Source organism: Lynx canadensis, chromosome D4, assembly GCF_007474595.2.
Source record: "Lynx canadensis isolate LIC74 chromosome D4, mLynCan4.pri.v2, whole genome shotgun sequence".
NCBI lineage: Eukaryota > Metazoa > Chordata > Mammalia > Carnivora > Felidae > Lynx > Lynx canadensis.
Genome location: NC_044315.2, coordinates 79,675,093 through 79,691,073, shown reverse-complemented (window position 1 = coordinate 79,691,073; position 15,981 = coordinate 79,675,093). Strand labels below are relative to the sequence as shown.

The 15,981-nt window shown below is 38.6% G+C and overlaps 1 protein-coding gene across 1 annotated transcript in view; it reads left to right on the top strand.

The window, feature by feature from the left end:
- MEGF9 (multiple EGF like domains 9) overlaps positions 1-15,981 on the top strand; it is an 89,120-nt gene that overhangs the window by 59,698 nt on the left and 13,441 nt on the right. Inside the window, exon 3 of the mRNA XM_030293686.1 lies at positions 12,011-12,150. Coding sequence (XP_030149546.1) covers positions 12,011-12,150 — 140 coding nt within the window. The remainder of the gene's footprint in view (positions 1-12,010; positions 12,151-15,981) is intronic.

Here is a 15,981-nt window from a genome sequence, read left to right as displayed (position 1 = left end):
CCAAGCATTGAGAAATTAGGGACAGTAGTTATAATTCAGCCATCTAAACTATAGAGAACTAAGGTCAAAGGAACCAGTAGCGAATGGGACTTAATGACAATTCACTGAGGTTGATTGCCTTAAGTACCCTCTTCTTACGTCAGAACTAACACCGAATTAAGAGTTAAGCAGTAAGCTCAGAGATGGAAATCAAGCAGCTTTACCAGTCAGGGGCTAGGAATATAAAAAGTAGAGTGAAACAAGTATAATGATATTTTTCCAGTTAATCTACTACAGTGCTTCTTCAGGTATGGTCCTCAGGCCAATATCAGCATAACCTGGGAATTGGTTAGAAGTGCAAATTCTTGGGTCCAACCCCAGACCTATTGAATCAGAAATTCTGAGATAGGGCCTAGCAATCAGAACCACTGATCTAGTGGACAATATGTTGCCCACAAAAACCTGAGGTCAACTTCTACCCAGAAGAAAACCAGAACTAATAACGAGGAGGCTGTTTGAGGCATTCCAGTCTCTGTTCTTTGTTTATATGAGGACCATACAAGCTAAAGAGGCTTGGGCTTAAGCAAAATAGACTTTTCTTTCAGGGCTAGTAAATTATTTCTTTCCTTTCTGCTCTTTTTTGCCCTTCAAAGGACAAATCCAAGGGATCAAGATCAATGTCTTACAATGTTGACTGGCCCATTACATACCAGTCATTAAATGTCTCATTTTGCTCACCTGAAATAAATATCCTATTTCAAGGATTCTGAGAGGTTTACTTAAATGTAACATAAAGTGGGGCACCTGAGTGGCTCAGTCAGTTGAGTCTGACTCTTGATTTTTGGCTCAGGTCATGATCTCAGGGTTGTGCAGTCAAGCTCCACACCAGGCTCTGTGCTAGCATGGAGCCTGCTTGGGATTCTCTCTCTCTCCTTCTGCCCCTCTCCCCCACTCGCACTCTCAATCAATCAATTAATCAATAAATCAATGGAACATAAAGTATCAAGATTAGGTACTTGGAAAATATTAAATGGACTAGATTGAAGACAAATATTGTACTCAGAAGGCATCATGAATTAATGAGGGAAGCATACATAGATTTTGGAGCCAGATTACCTGATCATTAAATGGAAACATTTTGAGTGTGCCAGGCACTGTGCTAGGCCCTGGCTATATAACGGTGGAGAAAAAAGAAAACCAGATAAAACCCCCTGATTTCACAGAGCTGACATTCTAGATGGGGAGAGATTTAATAAACAATGGAAATGAAATATGTATTATATTAAATAGTAAGAGATATTGTAATTTTAGATGTTGTGGCTGGCCAAGGCCTTGTTGAGAATATAACATTTGAATCAATAATGAAAAGAAGTAAGGGAGCATGCCTCATGGGTCCCCTGGGTGAAGGCTATTGCTACCAGAAAGGACCGTGGGTGCAGGGTGTCTGATACAGAAACATCCACAGCGCGTCTGAACAACAGCAAGGTGAGCATAGCTGAGCATTGGAAGATGGGAGAAGGGATTAGGGGAGCGCTAGATAAAAGCAAAATCTATACGCGGATGCTGAGAATACAGTCCTTCCAACATGTCTCTGTTTTTAAAAACATTTATATGAAAAACTTGAGGGGAAAAGTTGGTTCAGAGACAAACAGATAAATAGAACAGAAATGAAAGCCCAGAAACACCCCACGTGTATAAAGATATTTCACATATGGCTGAGTAGGTACTGAAGTTTAGTGACACACTTCAACAACCCTATGAGTGTAGTGGCAGTACTTGCATAGTCTTTACTGTGTGTCAGACACTGTTCTGCCTGCTTAACACATCCTAACTAAATTAATCTTCACAAACCTGTGAGAGAGAGACTATTATTTTCTCCATTTTACAAGTGAGGAAACTGAAGCACAAAGAGTTTAAGTAATTTATTTGCGGTCATATGGCTAGTAAGTGATAAAGCCAGGATTTGAATCCAGGTAGTCTAACTCCAGTGTTCATATGTTAGCTACTTTGTTAAAATATACAACTTCTAGACAAGCCTCAAACTGAGAGAAGATAATTGTAGCACATTAAACTGACAAGGGATAGATTTTTCAAGAATATATAAAGAACATCTACAAATTAACGTCAGAAATAGGTGGGAAAAAATTTGTAACTCTGTGTGGTGACAGACGGTAGCTGGACTCATTATGGTGATTGTTTCTCAATGTATACAAATATCAAATCATTATGTTGTATACCCGAAACTAGTATGTTATATGTCAATTATCCTTTTATAAAAAAAAAAGAATACTTGGGCAGACTCTCCACAGAAGAGGAAACTCAAATGGCCAGTAAACTTGAAAACATGTTCCATCTCATTAATCTGGAGAATGTATTTAAAAACCACGGTATGATACCATTTCGAGCTGCCAGATTGGCAAAATTTTTAATGCTGGTGATATCAAGTGTTGGTGAGGATACAGAGCAACCTCTGGGTTGATGGGACCATGATTCCATTGCTAATAGGGGTGCAAATTGTGACCGCCACTTTGGAAAACAGACATTGCCTTGTATGTTGGTGCTGTACAAGCTACTACCTAACAATTTTATTCCTTGGTATATACTCTAGAGTAAAGCATGCTCATATGTACAGGTGTTATCTATACTACCTAATGAAAACAACCCAAATGTCTACAAGAATGAATACAATAGGGTTATATTCATATGATGAAATACAATACAGCAGTGAAAAAAGAGTGACTACAGCCGTACAAATGTATATCGATAAATCGATAAACCATAATACTGTATGGGACAAAGTAAATCAAAGAATACATGATGTTTATTAATATAAGGTTTAAGAGCAGGCAAAACTATCTGATACATTATTTAGTAATACATATAGAAATGATAAGCCTCTAACAGAGCTGAACTGACTAAAACACTTAGCTGCTTCTGGGGCAAGAGAAGGGAATGAAGTTGAAGGGGGAGCTTCAAATGTCTTGTCTAGTGGATATGAAATTGTTAAGTTTGGTGTTCTTTATTACATTCTATTGTCTTTAAACTTACCTGCCTCTGAATGAATGATATATTTCACAATTAAAAAATAAAGATTAAAAAAGCATTGCAAACAACGGATGTTGGCAAGGATGCGGAGAAAGAGGATCTCTTTTGCATTGTTGGTGGCAATGCAAGCTGGTGCAGCCACTCTGGAAAACAGTATGGAGGTTCCTCAAAAAACTAAAAATAGAACTACCCCAACTGCACTACTAGGCATTTCTCCACGGGATACAGGTGTGCTGTTTCGAAGGGGCACACACACCCCCTTGTTTATAACAGCACCATCAACAAAAGTATGGAAAGCGCCCAAATGTCCATCGATGGATGAATGGATAAAGAAGATGTGGTATATATATATACAATGGAGTATTACTCGGCAATCAAAAAGAATGAAATCTTGCCATTTGCAACTACATGGATGGAACTGGAGGGTATTATGCTAAGTGAAATTCGTCAGTCAGAGAAAGACAAAAATCATTTGACTTCACTCATATGAGGACTTTAAGAGACAAAACAGATGAACATAAGGAAAGAGAAACAAAAATAGTATAAAAACAGGGAGGGGGACAAAACATTAAGTGACTCATAAATATGGAGAAAAACTGAGGGTTGCTGGAGGGGTTGTGGGGGGGGATGGGCTAAATGGGGAAGGGGCATTAAGGAATCTACTCCTGAAATCATTGTTTCACTATATGCTAATTTGGATGTAAATTTTAAAAAATTAAAATTAAAAAAAAAAAAGCATTGCAAGGTGCTATCAATAAAGCTGTTGGGGGTGAGGAGCTTTGCACGGAAACTGGCCAGCATTGGGGCATTTGCAAAACAGTGCCAGCTGCAGGTAGGAAAATAGTGCTCCCACGTCAGAGAATTGGATTGACACAGATCAGAAGCAATGTCTCATTTCCTTGGCAATCACTTTGAAATCCCATTCGTCAGAGGAGTTATTTAAACAACTGACAGTTGAGCCAGGAGAAGATTAACACAAGAAACCTTTTCCAGGAGCGTTGCAAGTCTATTAATATGAGCACGTTAAATCCTTCTGTCTTGCTTTCATTAAATACACAGAGGTAATCTATAAAATAAAGGAGAGAGAAAAAAGCCAGGTATTAGAAGGCAGAAGACCTGGGTTCTAATTCTGATTGCCCTCTGGATGTGTGACCTTGAAAATTGAGTCAGTTCATGTCATTGAAACTCTATTGATTGGGGATGTTGGGTATTAATATTTGGCCGTGTATAGAGCTACTCCTATTTGGAAGGCACTTAAATATGTAATTTTAACTAATTTCCACAGTCTTTTGAAACAGGGATTATTATTCTTATTTTTCAGATGTAAAAACTTGCTCAATAATCAAGTAGCTAGAAAGTGGCAAAATTGAGACTTATGAATGCCATAGAATTATTGTAAGAACTAAAATAACTAATCCATACGTAAGTATTGTGCTATGCACTTCATTTATGATCCCACAGTGTAAATGTTAATATTGTAAGTGTTAATATTGCCTCTGACTACCTCATCCCCAACAGGTTTAGAACTCGAAAGTTTAGGACTTGGGTTTAAAGGACTTGGTCCTTAGCACTGTCAATCTCAGTATTTTTGAGTTAAAGAGGTTTTTGTTTGCTTGTCTGGAAACTAAGCCACCACTTATGCTGTCATTTCCGTGAGGTCTAAATTCTAGGCACTACAAGTTAATTTTTGGAACACAGCATGTACACAAATCAAGTATTAATAATTACCCTTTCAGGTTAGTATCCAAAGTATATAAAGAACTTATAGGGGCGCCTGGGTGGCGCAGTCGGTTAAGCGTCCGACTTCAGCCAGGTCACGGTCTCACGGTCCGTGAGTTCGAGCCCCGCGTCGGGCTCTGGGCTGATGGCTCAGAGCCTGGAGCCTGTTTCCGATTCTGTGTCTCCCTCTCTCTCTGCCCCTCCCCCGTTCATGCTCTGTCTCTCTCTGTCCCAAAAATAAATAAACGTTGAAAAAAAAAAAAAATTATAAAAAAAAAAAAAAAAAAAAAAAAAAGAACTTATAAAACACAACACCCAAAAAACAAATAATCCAATTAAAAATGGGCAGAAGACATGGCTAGACATTTTTTTCAAAGAAGACATACAGATGGCCAGCAGACACATGAAGTGATGCTCAAACATCAGTCATCATCAGGGAAACACAAATCAAAACTACAATAAGCTATCACCTCACACCTGTCAGAATGGCTGAAATCAACAACACAAGAAACAGTAGGTGTTGGCAAGGATAAGGAGAAAGGAGAACCTCTTATACTGTTGGTGGGAATGCAAACTGGTGCAGCCACTCTAGAAAAAAATATGGAGTTCCCTACAAAAGTTAAAAATAGAACTACCCCAATGATCCAATAATTGCTTAGGTATTTACCCGAACAGTACAAAAATACCAACTCAAAGAGATACATGCCCCCTGATATCTATAGCAGTGTTATCTACAATAGCCAAATTATGGAAAGAGCCCTCGTGTCCACTGATTGATTAATGGATAAGGAAGACGTGGTGTAGGCACACCATGGAATATTACTCAGCCATAAAAAAGAATGAAATCTTGCCATTTGCAATGACATGGATGGAGCTAGAGAGTATCATGCTAAGTGAGCTAGAGAGTATAATGCTAAGTGAAATAAGTCAGTCAGAGAAAGACAAATACCATACAATTTTGCTCATATGAGGAATTTAAGAAACAAAACAAATCAACAAAGGGGGTGGGGGGGGGAGAGAGTGAGAGAGAGAGAGAGAGAGAGAGAGAGAGAGAGAGGCAGGCAGTAAACCAAGAAACAGAGTCTTAACTATAGAGATGGTTACCAGAGGGGAGGTGGGTGGGGAAGATGAGTTATATAGGTGATGGGGTTTAAGGAGTGCACTTGTTGTGACGAGCACAGGGTGATGTATGGAAGTGTTGAATCACTATATTGTATACTTGAAACTAATATTACACTGTATGTTAACTGATGAATTGAAATTAAAAAAAATTTTTTTTCAAAAAAATTACCCTTTCATTGAACAAATCTTTTACAATGGTTACAAAAGAACACAATGTTGACATATTTGAGAACCATCTTCTTTTCTAGGAGATGATACTGAAACCTCATGCTTTTTCTCTTTTCAAAATGACTTTTAAAATGCAGAAATCTCTTTCAAATAATGGAGTAATTGTGTGGGCTTGAGTATTCTTATGGCTGTATTTATTCCATTAAAAAAAGTGAAGGCAATGAGAAAGAACTTTACTAGTTGAATTAAGTTAAGGCTTCCAAGTTATGGCTCTGGAAATATTACACTTTCTATTTTTTTGCCATTAAGGTTTATTTCTGACTTTTCAAATAAGCTTTTAAATTTGATTTTGGTAAGATCAGCTATCAGAAAATATTTTTGCACTTAAGCAATACCCTTTTTGAGTGTTAAGAATTTCTGTCTGAATATGGATTTCCTCTAAGAATATTTTAGACTATTTGCCCTCAAAAATACAAGGAATGTCTAGTATAATGGCCCAATGTTTTCAACAATAAAGCTATCTTTTTTTTTTTTGTCCAGCAAAGGAGCTTTGCTCATTGCATAATGGTCTTTTCCATGATTGTAGAAAGACAGAGGAACACAAAATGCATATGTTTTTTTGCCAAAATGCCCAATTACTGGGTTTCTTTCATAACCAAAAGGAGAAACTAATTTTTTATTACCTTTACAACACCATGACACAAACATGAAGTTCAGAATTGCTAACAACTTTTCGTTTTCTGTGTTTTCCCATGTAAAGACTTTCTAGTTAGTAAAACTTTCTCCAGCTTCCTTTTAATATCTTTAATACATTGAGAGACTTTATAATCAGCAATTTTCTGTTCCTTTCATACTATGTTTTAAGTAGTAGTTTCAGTCTCCTTCTACGTGTACTAAATTGTTTTGAGCTATTAAAGAAAAGATAGAGGAAAATTGATACCTCTGATCATCTGTTTTTTTCTGTTTCTCGTTCTTTCCATGTCAGAGTGCCAACATGAGAGCTGAGGGGGAAGGAAGGAGGAAAAGCGAGGCTTGTGGAAAACCACAAATAAATTAATTTCCCCCAATTAGAACTGTATCTTTTTAGTTATTTTGTGACTGCTTGAGTCCAAATTGATCACATGTTATCTAAAGATACGCCACGCACATATAATTGATATTTTATAACTCTCAGGAAGAACATAGATAAACAGCACAAAAGGCGCCAAGACATTTAACAATTTAGAAAAACATTAAACCAATTAGCTAGTGTGTTCAAAAACTCCTCGGGTCTCACTGGTTTTGGCCCCACCTTATGTAGGATTTTGCAGATCCTTTCCCTTCTCAATTAAGAAAATTTTCTTTCCCCAAACCATTTCTCCCAGGTTTTCACAATGTGCTCTCTTTTCCTATAGCCACCTTTTTGCTCCATACTAACGATTACCCTATATTCTTGCAGTTTTTCCGGGTTTGTTAATGGAATTTTAAAAGTAAATAACTTAGCCTTGTCTACAGACTCCAGCCCATTTTCCTTAGAATTCTCAGGAAAAAATCAAGACCCACGATTCCTGTCATCACTTTCCTAGTGCTTTCATGCTGGAGTACCGATTATATGCCAGATACTGTGCTGAGTGCCCTGGGCATGCTGTCTTTCATTCCCACGGTCACCCTTCAAAGTTTGGTATACTCGTCTTTATTTTGCAAATGAGAATCCTGCGTCTAAGGAAGAAGATGCACTTGGTCCCAGCTAGTGACCAGCACAGCTAGAACATGAACCAAGCTCTCGGTCTCCTCAGGCGATGAATTTTCCATAGGCCCGGATACTTCCCCTCTTATGTTCCACCCTTCCCGTGCTAGTCAACGGTGTTATAAAATAATGGAAATCCTGGAGACTTTCCATCTACTCATCTAGATAATTTTTTAAAGTTTGACTTAATTAAGTAATCTACACCCAACGTGGAGCTAGAAGTCATGACCCCAAGATCAAGAATGGCGTGCTCTTCTGGCTGAGCCAGCCAAGCACCCCTTAAGAGATCATTTTTCAGTGTTCAAGCCTTGTAATAGTTGTTCACACTTACGAATGTGATAAATTTTATAACTAAGTACTTAACAACCATAAGAAAATCTGAGAATTCTGTTTGGGATAATTTAAGAAATGTATAGAATATGCTTAGTTATACGTTGTACAGCATAGTTCCACAATGCTTGTGCTTTCGTTATAAATACTTCTATATTCGTCTTTCTGATGTAATTCTCCATACTCTATTAGTACTTAACGAGTAACTAACTCATGTCTGTAAAAGCGACACCAGATGAGCAAATTCTATCTTAAATTCTTTGTTAGTTGATCTCAGTAGTATAGATTTCTGACTTCTGTTCGAAATCTAGTTCTGTGTCCTTATTTGCCAGATATGAAGCTATGAGTCTTTGGTCCTTTCATTTCAAATCTATGGATACACATAAGTGGTCTGTTAACAGGACTTTTTTTCCCCCTGTCTTTGATTTCATTGCATTTATATCATTGACCTTTGCTTCAAAAAGCATTCAACAGCCTCTAACAGAGGGAGACCATGAAAGGGGGTGTTGTAAAGGCTTTATTCTGTAAAAGAAGTCACACACAGGGAAAGCTTTATATTTGCTGAGTGATTTAATTCTTATACATGCAGAAATTGGCGATGGGCCATGAGTAACATGGAAAGCACCACCTAGTGCAGTCTCACAACCAAACTTTCCCACTCCCTTCTATATTTAAAAAGAGAGAGAGAAAGCAGCTCCTTTCCCATTGTTTTAAAGTCTACCCAGGAAAAGTGAAGCATGGTATCTAGACTAGCCAACCACTTTATCAGGATCCATAAAGCCACTCATGGATTTTTGTTTGTTTGTTTTAACATCAGCAACTAAGGAGCACCGTCTCCAGGGAGAAAGATGACTGCTTAAATCGGTCTTTTGAGTGCACAGAGCAGAATTATGACGGGAAAGTCCACTTACAGGAATAGCAACCACTTTGAGAGCACTGGCTATGTTATGATTATGAGATATTATGAAGTGATTAGGTATTCCAAGATAATATCATTTTCTTGTAGGTTGGTGAGTTCGGCAAACACTGTCATTAAAAGTAACTGTTTATTCTTCCGAATGCCGAATAATCTAATCATGTAGAGAAATGAGGAACAAACATATTTTGATTAACTTTCTAAGAGCCTTGGAAATTGGCTAATAAATTGTTAGCAATTCTTTGGAAAGCACATTATTTCCTTTATAATTTTCTGACAGTCGAGCGAGACTTAAATTGACTAGTTCCTTCTTGTTGAGTAATAAGATATTCCTGCACTTCATATTTGATGAATACAGATTTACTTTGATAGATCTTTAAGTACCTTGGGATATTCTTGTGTAAGACTGTGTAAGTGTATGCGGTGGGGTTTTTCCTCTTGTTTTCTTTTTTTGTGAAGTTACTTAAGAGACGTTGCTTGGTAATGTACATTTCTGTTGCTTGTCTAAAATCAAGCCTGGTCTTCTGCACTATGAACAGTATAAATTTTATTTAAGCATCAACATATTTGGGCTTGCATCTCTGGGAACCTTGGGCTTTGCTAGGCTGCCGTTTCTCTTCAAGCAGTGGGAACTCTTAGCTTCTGTTGAGGAAGACCTGAAATTACTGGAAGTAAGGAAAAAGACCACAGTTTATTCTGGGCAAGGCAGAAACGGCTCACCGTGGTGAGAACCCAAATAAATGGTAAATTGTGGTGACTGGAATCTACAGAAGGAAGCTTGATACCCAAGTAGGTATCAAGTTATCTGGCAGGCAAATTTCTTGTACAAATTTAGATTCAGGCTTAGGGAGTGGCAGGTAGCATGGTATAGTAAGAAAAGTCTAGCTTTGTATAAATCAGCCTGACTTACTAGGTGTGGACAATACTTCAGCCCCTCCCCCACCCCGATTTCCCTCAGTAGTAAGACGAGGATTATGACTTCCACCTAGTAGGGTTATTTTCAGGATTAGAGAACATATATATATGTTTATTGACATAGGCCGTCAACAAATGATGGCTCATTATTTTTATCATCATCTTCAGCAGCAGCATGACTCCTGCTTTCAGATGCCTCCATTTTACGTTTTTTGTAAAATTACTTGTTAGTCAAGCAATTGCATAACTTATATACTAGACAGCTTTGGGAGAGGAATACAGAGTTCAGTGGGTAACTTTTCAGGATACAAGACTTTGAAATATGTAAAATATATATTATTTACATAAGCCTGGCTTCCTTTCCCTTCTGGACTGATTTTGTTTGAGTAAAGCCCTAAAAATATTCCGCGTAGAACTGTTTTTCTGCTTTTCTACTCCTTTTTGGCATAGACTGGGACAGTGCAGAGAACTGTAAGTAGGAGAGAGAAATAAACTTTGACTCTAGCTGCTCAAGAGAATTTTTTAGGGATGGAGGGTGAAAGCCTCATTATTTAGCCCAGGGGATGCTGATGAAAAAGAGAGGCATATCTCAAAAACAAACAAACAAAAAAACACAAAACCTTAGGTTTGTATACTACAAGTAGAATACACATGGTTGGAAGTTGCTTCACCTCCATTCTGCAAAGTTCAGCCGAGAATTCCAGGAACTCTCAAATTTGGAAGTTCTATTTTTATTATAGCAATAGGAATATGGGAATTATCAGGGGATTACTTCAACTCATATGTGTAAGAGCCGTGTAAGTATTAACAATTTTAGCCTGGGCTCTTGAACTAAAAGTAATAACCCCATGGGGGTTCACTGTCAGGAGCTGAATTTCTAAAAATATTACATTGAAAAGCAGTTTTATCTTCAATTGTCTCCCATCCATTATGACTGGTGCCAAAATATACTCAGGTAAAGTCTAAAAGTTTCAGGTTCAGAATAAGCATATAAAGAAGAGTCACGTTGTTAAATAAGGTATTTTTCTTACTTTACGTATTTATTTTTAAAGATTTTATTTTATTTTATTTTATTTTATTTTTTTCAACATTTATTTATTTTTTTTTGGGACAGCGAGAGACAGAGCATGAACGGGGGAGGGGCAGAGAGAGAGGGAGACACAGAATCGGAAACAGGCTCCAGGCTCTGAGCCATCAGCCCAGAGCCCGACGCGGGGCTCGAACTCACGGACCGCGAGATCGTGACCTGGCTGAAGTCGGACGCTTAACCGACTGCGCCACCCAGGCGCCCCTTAAAGATTTTATTTTTAAGTAACCTCTGTACCCAACGTGGGGCTCAAACCTACAAACCCGAGATCAAGAGTCACGTGCTTTACCAATTGAGCCAGCCAGGCACCCCTATGTTTCTTACTTTAGATTTTAGTTTTCTTTTTGGGGTTGACAATCTAGAATTTTTATATGGATTTAATCCAGAAAGCAATGGGGGTCCCCATTATAATCCTATTTACTTAATTGTGAATTCCGGTTTAGTTATCAGAAATATGATTTTAAGATAGCCTAGACCTAAAGTAGAAAATTATATTATTTCTAGCATCTCAATGGATATTAACTGATGCATTCATTAAGATTGTGGTCTCCATGTTTTTCAGCCAGAGGCTAGGCTGGATGAAGACCAGGTGGTGGGTCTTCTCTTCTCCATATTGGGTAGGGTAGAGGCCGATGGAACTGTGGAATGATCCAGGAATGAGATGTAGCCATGGTACCAGTTCTATGCCCCAGTGCTTGCTAAACAAAGATTTCTAAGCATTAGGGATGCATGTTCCCATGACTCCTTTATCATTATTTTAACCTGCCTAAGTGCAGAGGATTAAATTGTCACAAATGACTAGTGTTACTATGTTAACTGAATTTATATAGTCATGAAGTCGCTCAACTTCCAATTCAAAACAAAAACGAAAACAATAATTCTAGTAATTAGAATCCGGTTGAAATATTTCTACGTTAAGATCATCTATGCTGGGATGTTGGGCAACAAAACTTTCAAATTGATTTACTTTACTTTTGCTCATTGTCTTTGCTTTTATTTGCAGTTCTGGGAAATGCCAGTGCAAAGCGGGCGTCACCGGCTCTACATGTGACCGATGCCAAGATGGATATTATGACTTTAGTAAGAGTGGCTGCTTGCCCTGCCAATGTAATAATCGGTCTGCCACTTGTGATGCCCTCACAGGTACGTGCTTTCCTTAAGTTGGTTGTGTAATTAGTCCATTGTTCTTTTCATAAATTTCACGAATCATGTTGGTTGGGAAGCAAAGAAGACAATATGAACTACAATTCCAGAAGGGGTAGACCTCGTCCTAAGTAAGGGGATGATCACCAGCCACTTTATTCCCAGGGGACATTTGCTGATTCTGGTCATAGGCGAAGGAGCAGAAATTCTTGTTGAGGAAAGAGACAGAAGAAGAGTTTTTGGCAGTTGTTTGGGACTTGTGTGATGGATTGGAAACTAGAGGAGCCCTAAAGACTAGGCCAGTTTCCTCCCAGGACGTTAGCTGATTGTTCAAGAGACAAGAGGCTGGCCCAAAAAGTATTAAGAAGTCTCTAAGTCTTGCTGTGCTGTGGAGACAAAATCCCTTTAGAAAGAGAGGCCCTGTTACCATACACAAACCTCTCTCTCTCAAGACACTGGCAGATTCTGAAGTGCGTGGAGTGAGACCTGGGCTGGCCCCACCGAGGACCCACCCACTCTATGACCAAGATATAGTGATGAACCATAAGTGAACTGACTCGTACTGAGATTGCAGCCCATCTTCAACGTATCTCAATTTCTAATTGGGTCGAGATGATTCCCTCATTATATCTGCCTCACAGAGAAAACAGGTCATCTGTGGCTCTTCTATACGCTGTATCTGGCATATAATAAAAAATACTTGACAATGCTGAGGAGGGAAAATGTGACCAAAAATAAAGAGAAAAAATAAACGATGGAAGCAGACCCACAGATAATCCAGATGTTAGAGTTAGCAGAGAATGCCTTTAAAATAACTAAAGTTAATGTTTTAAGAAAATAAGGGGAAACCCAGAAAATAGGTAAAAAGAGGCAAATTTCAAGAGAATTGGAATCTATTTAAAAAAACAAAACTGAGGGGCGCCTGGGTGGCGCAGTCGGTTAAGTGTCCGACTTCAGCCAGGTCACGATCTTGCGGTCCGTGAGTTCGAGCCCCGCGTCGGGCTCTGGGCTGATGGCTCAGAGCCTGGAGCCTGTTTCCGATTCTGTGTCTCCCTCTCTGTCTGCCCCTCCCCCGTTCATGCTCTGTCTCTCTGTCCCAAAAATAAATAAACGTTGAAAAAAAACAAAAAAAACAAAAAAAAACAAAACTGAACTAGAACTGAAAAATAGAACATCTGAAATGAACAACTCATAGCATGGGTTTAACAAACGTTTATTCACGGTGAAGACAAGGTTTGTAGACTTGAATACAGCTCAGCTAAAAATATCCAACTGAAGCCCAGAGAAAAAAAATACAATGGAAAGAAAAGAGCAGGAAGACATGTGAGACACAGCTAAAAAGACTGGCATAAATGTAATTGGAGATTCAGAAAGAAAGGAGAAAGAGATTGGGGCAGAAGCAAGATTTGAAGAGATAATGGCCAAGAATTTTCCAAACCGGTACAAGACATCAGCCCACAGATTCAGAAAGCTCTGCAAACCCCAGGTGGTATAAAGCAAAGAAAACCACATTGAGGCAAACTGTTAAAAACTAAAGACAATGAACTCTTCCGATGGTCAGTTTTCCTAAATGTAAGGACTAGAAATGCTTCCTTGGAAACCTTTTTTTCCCCAACAGAAAAATCAGGACAAACCAGCCAGACAAGTACAAGTGTTTTTATGAAAGTAAGGTTGCAGAATATTTGAAATTGAAAGTACTCTGGAAAAACCTGTATTGAAAGTTTATTCTTTAAAAAAATTTTTTTTCTTAATGTTTATTTATTTTTGAGACAGAGAGAGGCGGAGCATGAATGGGGGAGGGGCAGAGAGAGAGGGAGACACAGAATCTGAAACAGGCTCCAGGCCCTGAGCTGTCAGCACAGAGCCCGACACAGGGCTCGAACTCATGGACCGCGAGATCATGCCCTGAGCCGAAGTCGGACGCTTAACTGACTGAGCCACCCAGGCACCTTGAAAGTTTATTCTTCATTTTAGTCCTCTGTCCATGGTGAAACAAACTGATTTAGCAGAAATAGTGTTATCATTTTTTTTTTTTTTTTCTGTTATGTGATCTGGTCCCTGGCTACTTACTGGTTCTCTCTCATGCTTTTCTTTTTCTCTACTGTCTGTGATCCGGTCATACTGGCTTCTGTTCCTAAAACAAGCCGTGTTCCCTTTCTCCAAGGTTCTCATTTGTGATCTTACCTCTGCCTAGAATGGTCTTTCTAATACACCTCTACCCCACTGCTAGCCCCTTTGCCTTATTAAATCATATTGTTCCTTCAGGCCTTCCAACTTCCATGTAGTTTACTACATTAGAAAGTGGTTCCTGACACTCCAGGCTGAATGATGGTTCCCAATTATGCACTCTCATAAGCACTTGTATTTTTTGTCATAGTATTTATAGTCTAAAATTATGTGTTTATTTGTGATTATGAGTCATGTATGGCTTACTTACTCCATTGTAAGTTCCATGATGGTAGGGGCGACACTAGTTTTGTTCATCATTGTACACAGTCTCTAGCATGGAGCTTGGCACGTATAAGTACTCACTAAATGTTTGTTGGGTAAATGAAGAAATGAATGGAAAAACACACAGAGGAAAGATAAGTTTCAGTCCTGGTTAACGACAGGAATGTTCCATCCTACTGAGTTGATGTAAATTTCTCCTCAGGTCTTGTACAGTAAGGAAGCAGTCTACACTGCTGATCTCATGTCTGGTTTTCTTTGCAGCAGTGAGATATCTGTCTTTAATGGCAAGTAAATCCCAACCTGTCCTTGCTAGAGATAATTGAAGGCAAAAGAAATCCTTCCCATGATTGCGATTTCCAAAATCAGTTAGTAATAAGAGAAATAAATGGCTTCTCTGTTTATAAATATAATAAAAGTGGAATTCAACGTGAAGGGATGCAAATACTTGATTTAAAACTGCAAGCTTAACATACAGTCTTTCCTTTTGTCTCAAAGATTTTTTTTCAACAGCGCTGGGATATGGCTGCCCTCTGGTGGCCACTTACTATGTTTTCACAGTCCTTACTTTCCCCCTTTGTAGTCTTTTTCTATACCTTGTGATTTAGATGAAGCAGATTTTAAGGTAACCTTTTTGTGATAAAATATACTGGGGAAAAACATTTTGGAAAACAGTTTCACAATGTGTTTAAGAGTCTTAAAAATACCTCCTTGATCCAGAAATTCTGTTTCCAGAAGTCTATTCTGAAGAAATAATTCTAAATTAATAAAAAAATGTTGTGTTTAAAGATGCTTACTAAAGTGGTAGTTATGATGCTAAAAAAATCAGACAACCGCATTTCTATCAACAAGGAATGAAGCAGATTATGTTATCTTGGCAATACGTGGTTAAGAGCACAGCAAGTGCAATCTTGACTTTACCTTGGCCAAATTACTTAGCCTGTTTTTTCTCCTAGAAGTGCAGGATAATAACAGTAACAGTCTAATGGGTTGTTGTGGTGATTTGGTGCAATATATTTATGGAGCCTTTAATACAGTGCCTGCCCCATTATAAGCAATCAATAAAAGGCAACTATGAAGTTGTCATTAAAATGTTTTAAAGAATGGTGCAGGGGCACCTGGATGGCTCAGTGGTTAAGGGTCCGACTTCGGCTCGGGTCATGATCTTGCAGTTTGTGGGTTCGAGCCCCGCGTCGGGCTGTGTGCTGACAGCTTGGAGTCTGGAGCCTGCTTCGGATTCTGTGTCTCCCTCTCTCCCTGCCCCTCCCCCCACCCCTTCAAAAATAAATAGACATGAAAAAAAAAAAGAAAAAGAACTGTGTATAACAACATGAGAGACTGAGAAAAGCAGGGCATGAATGACATAGCCACATATTTAGACTA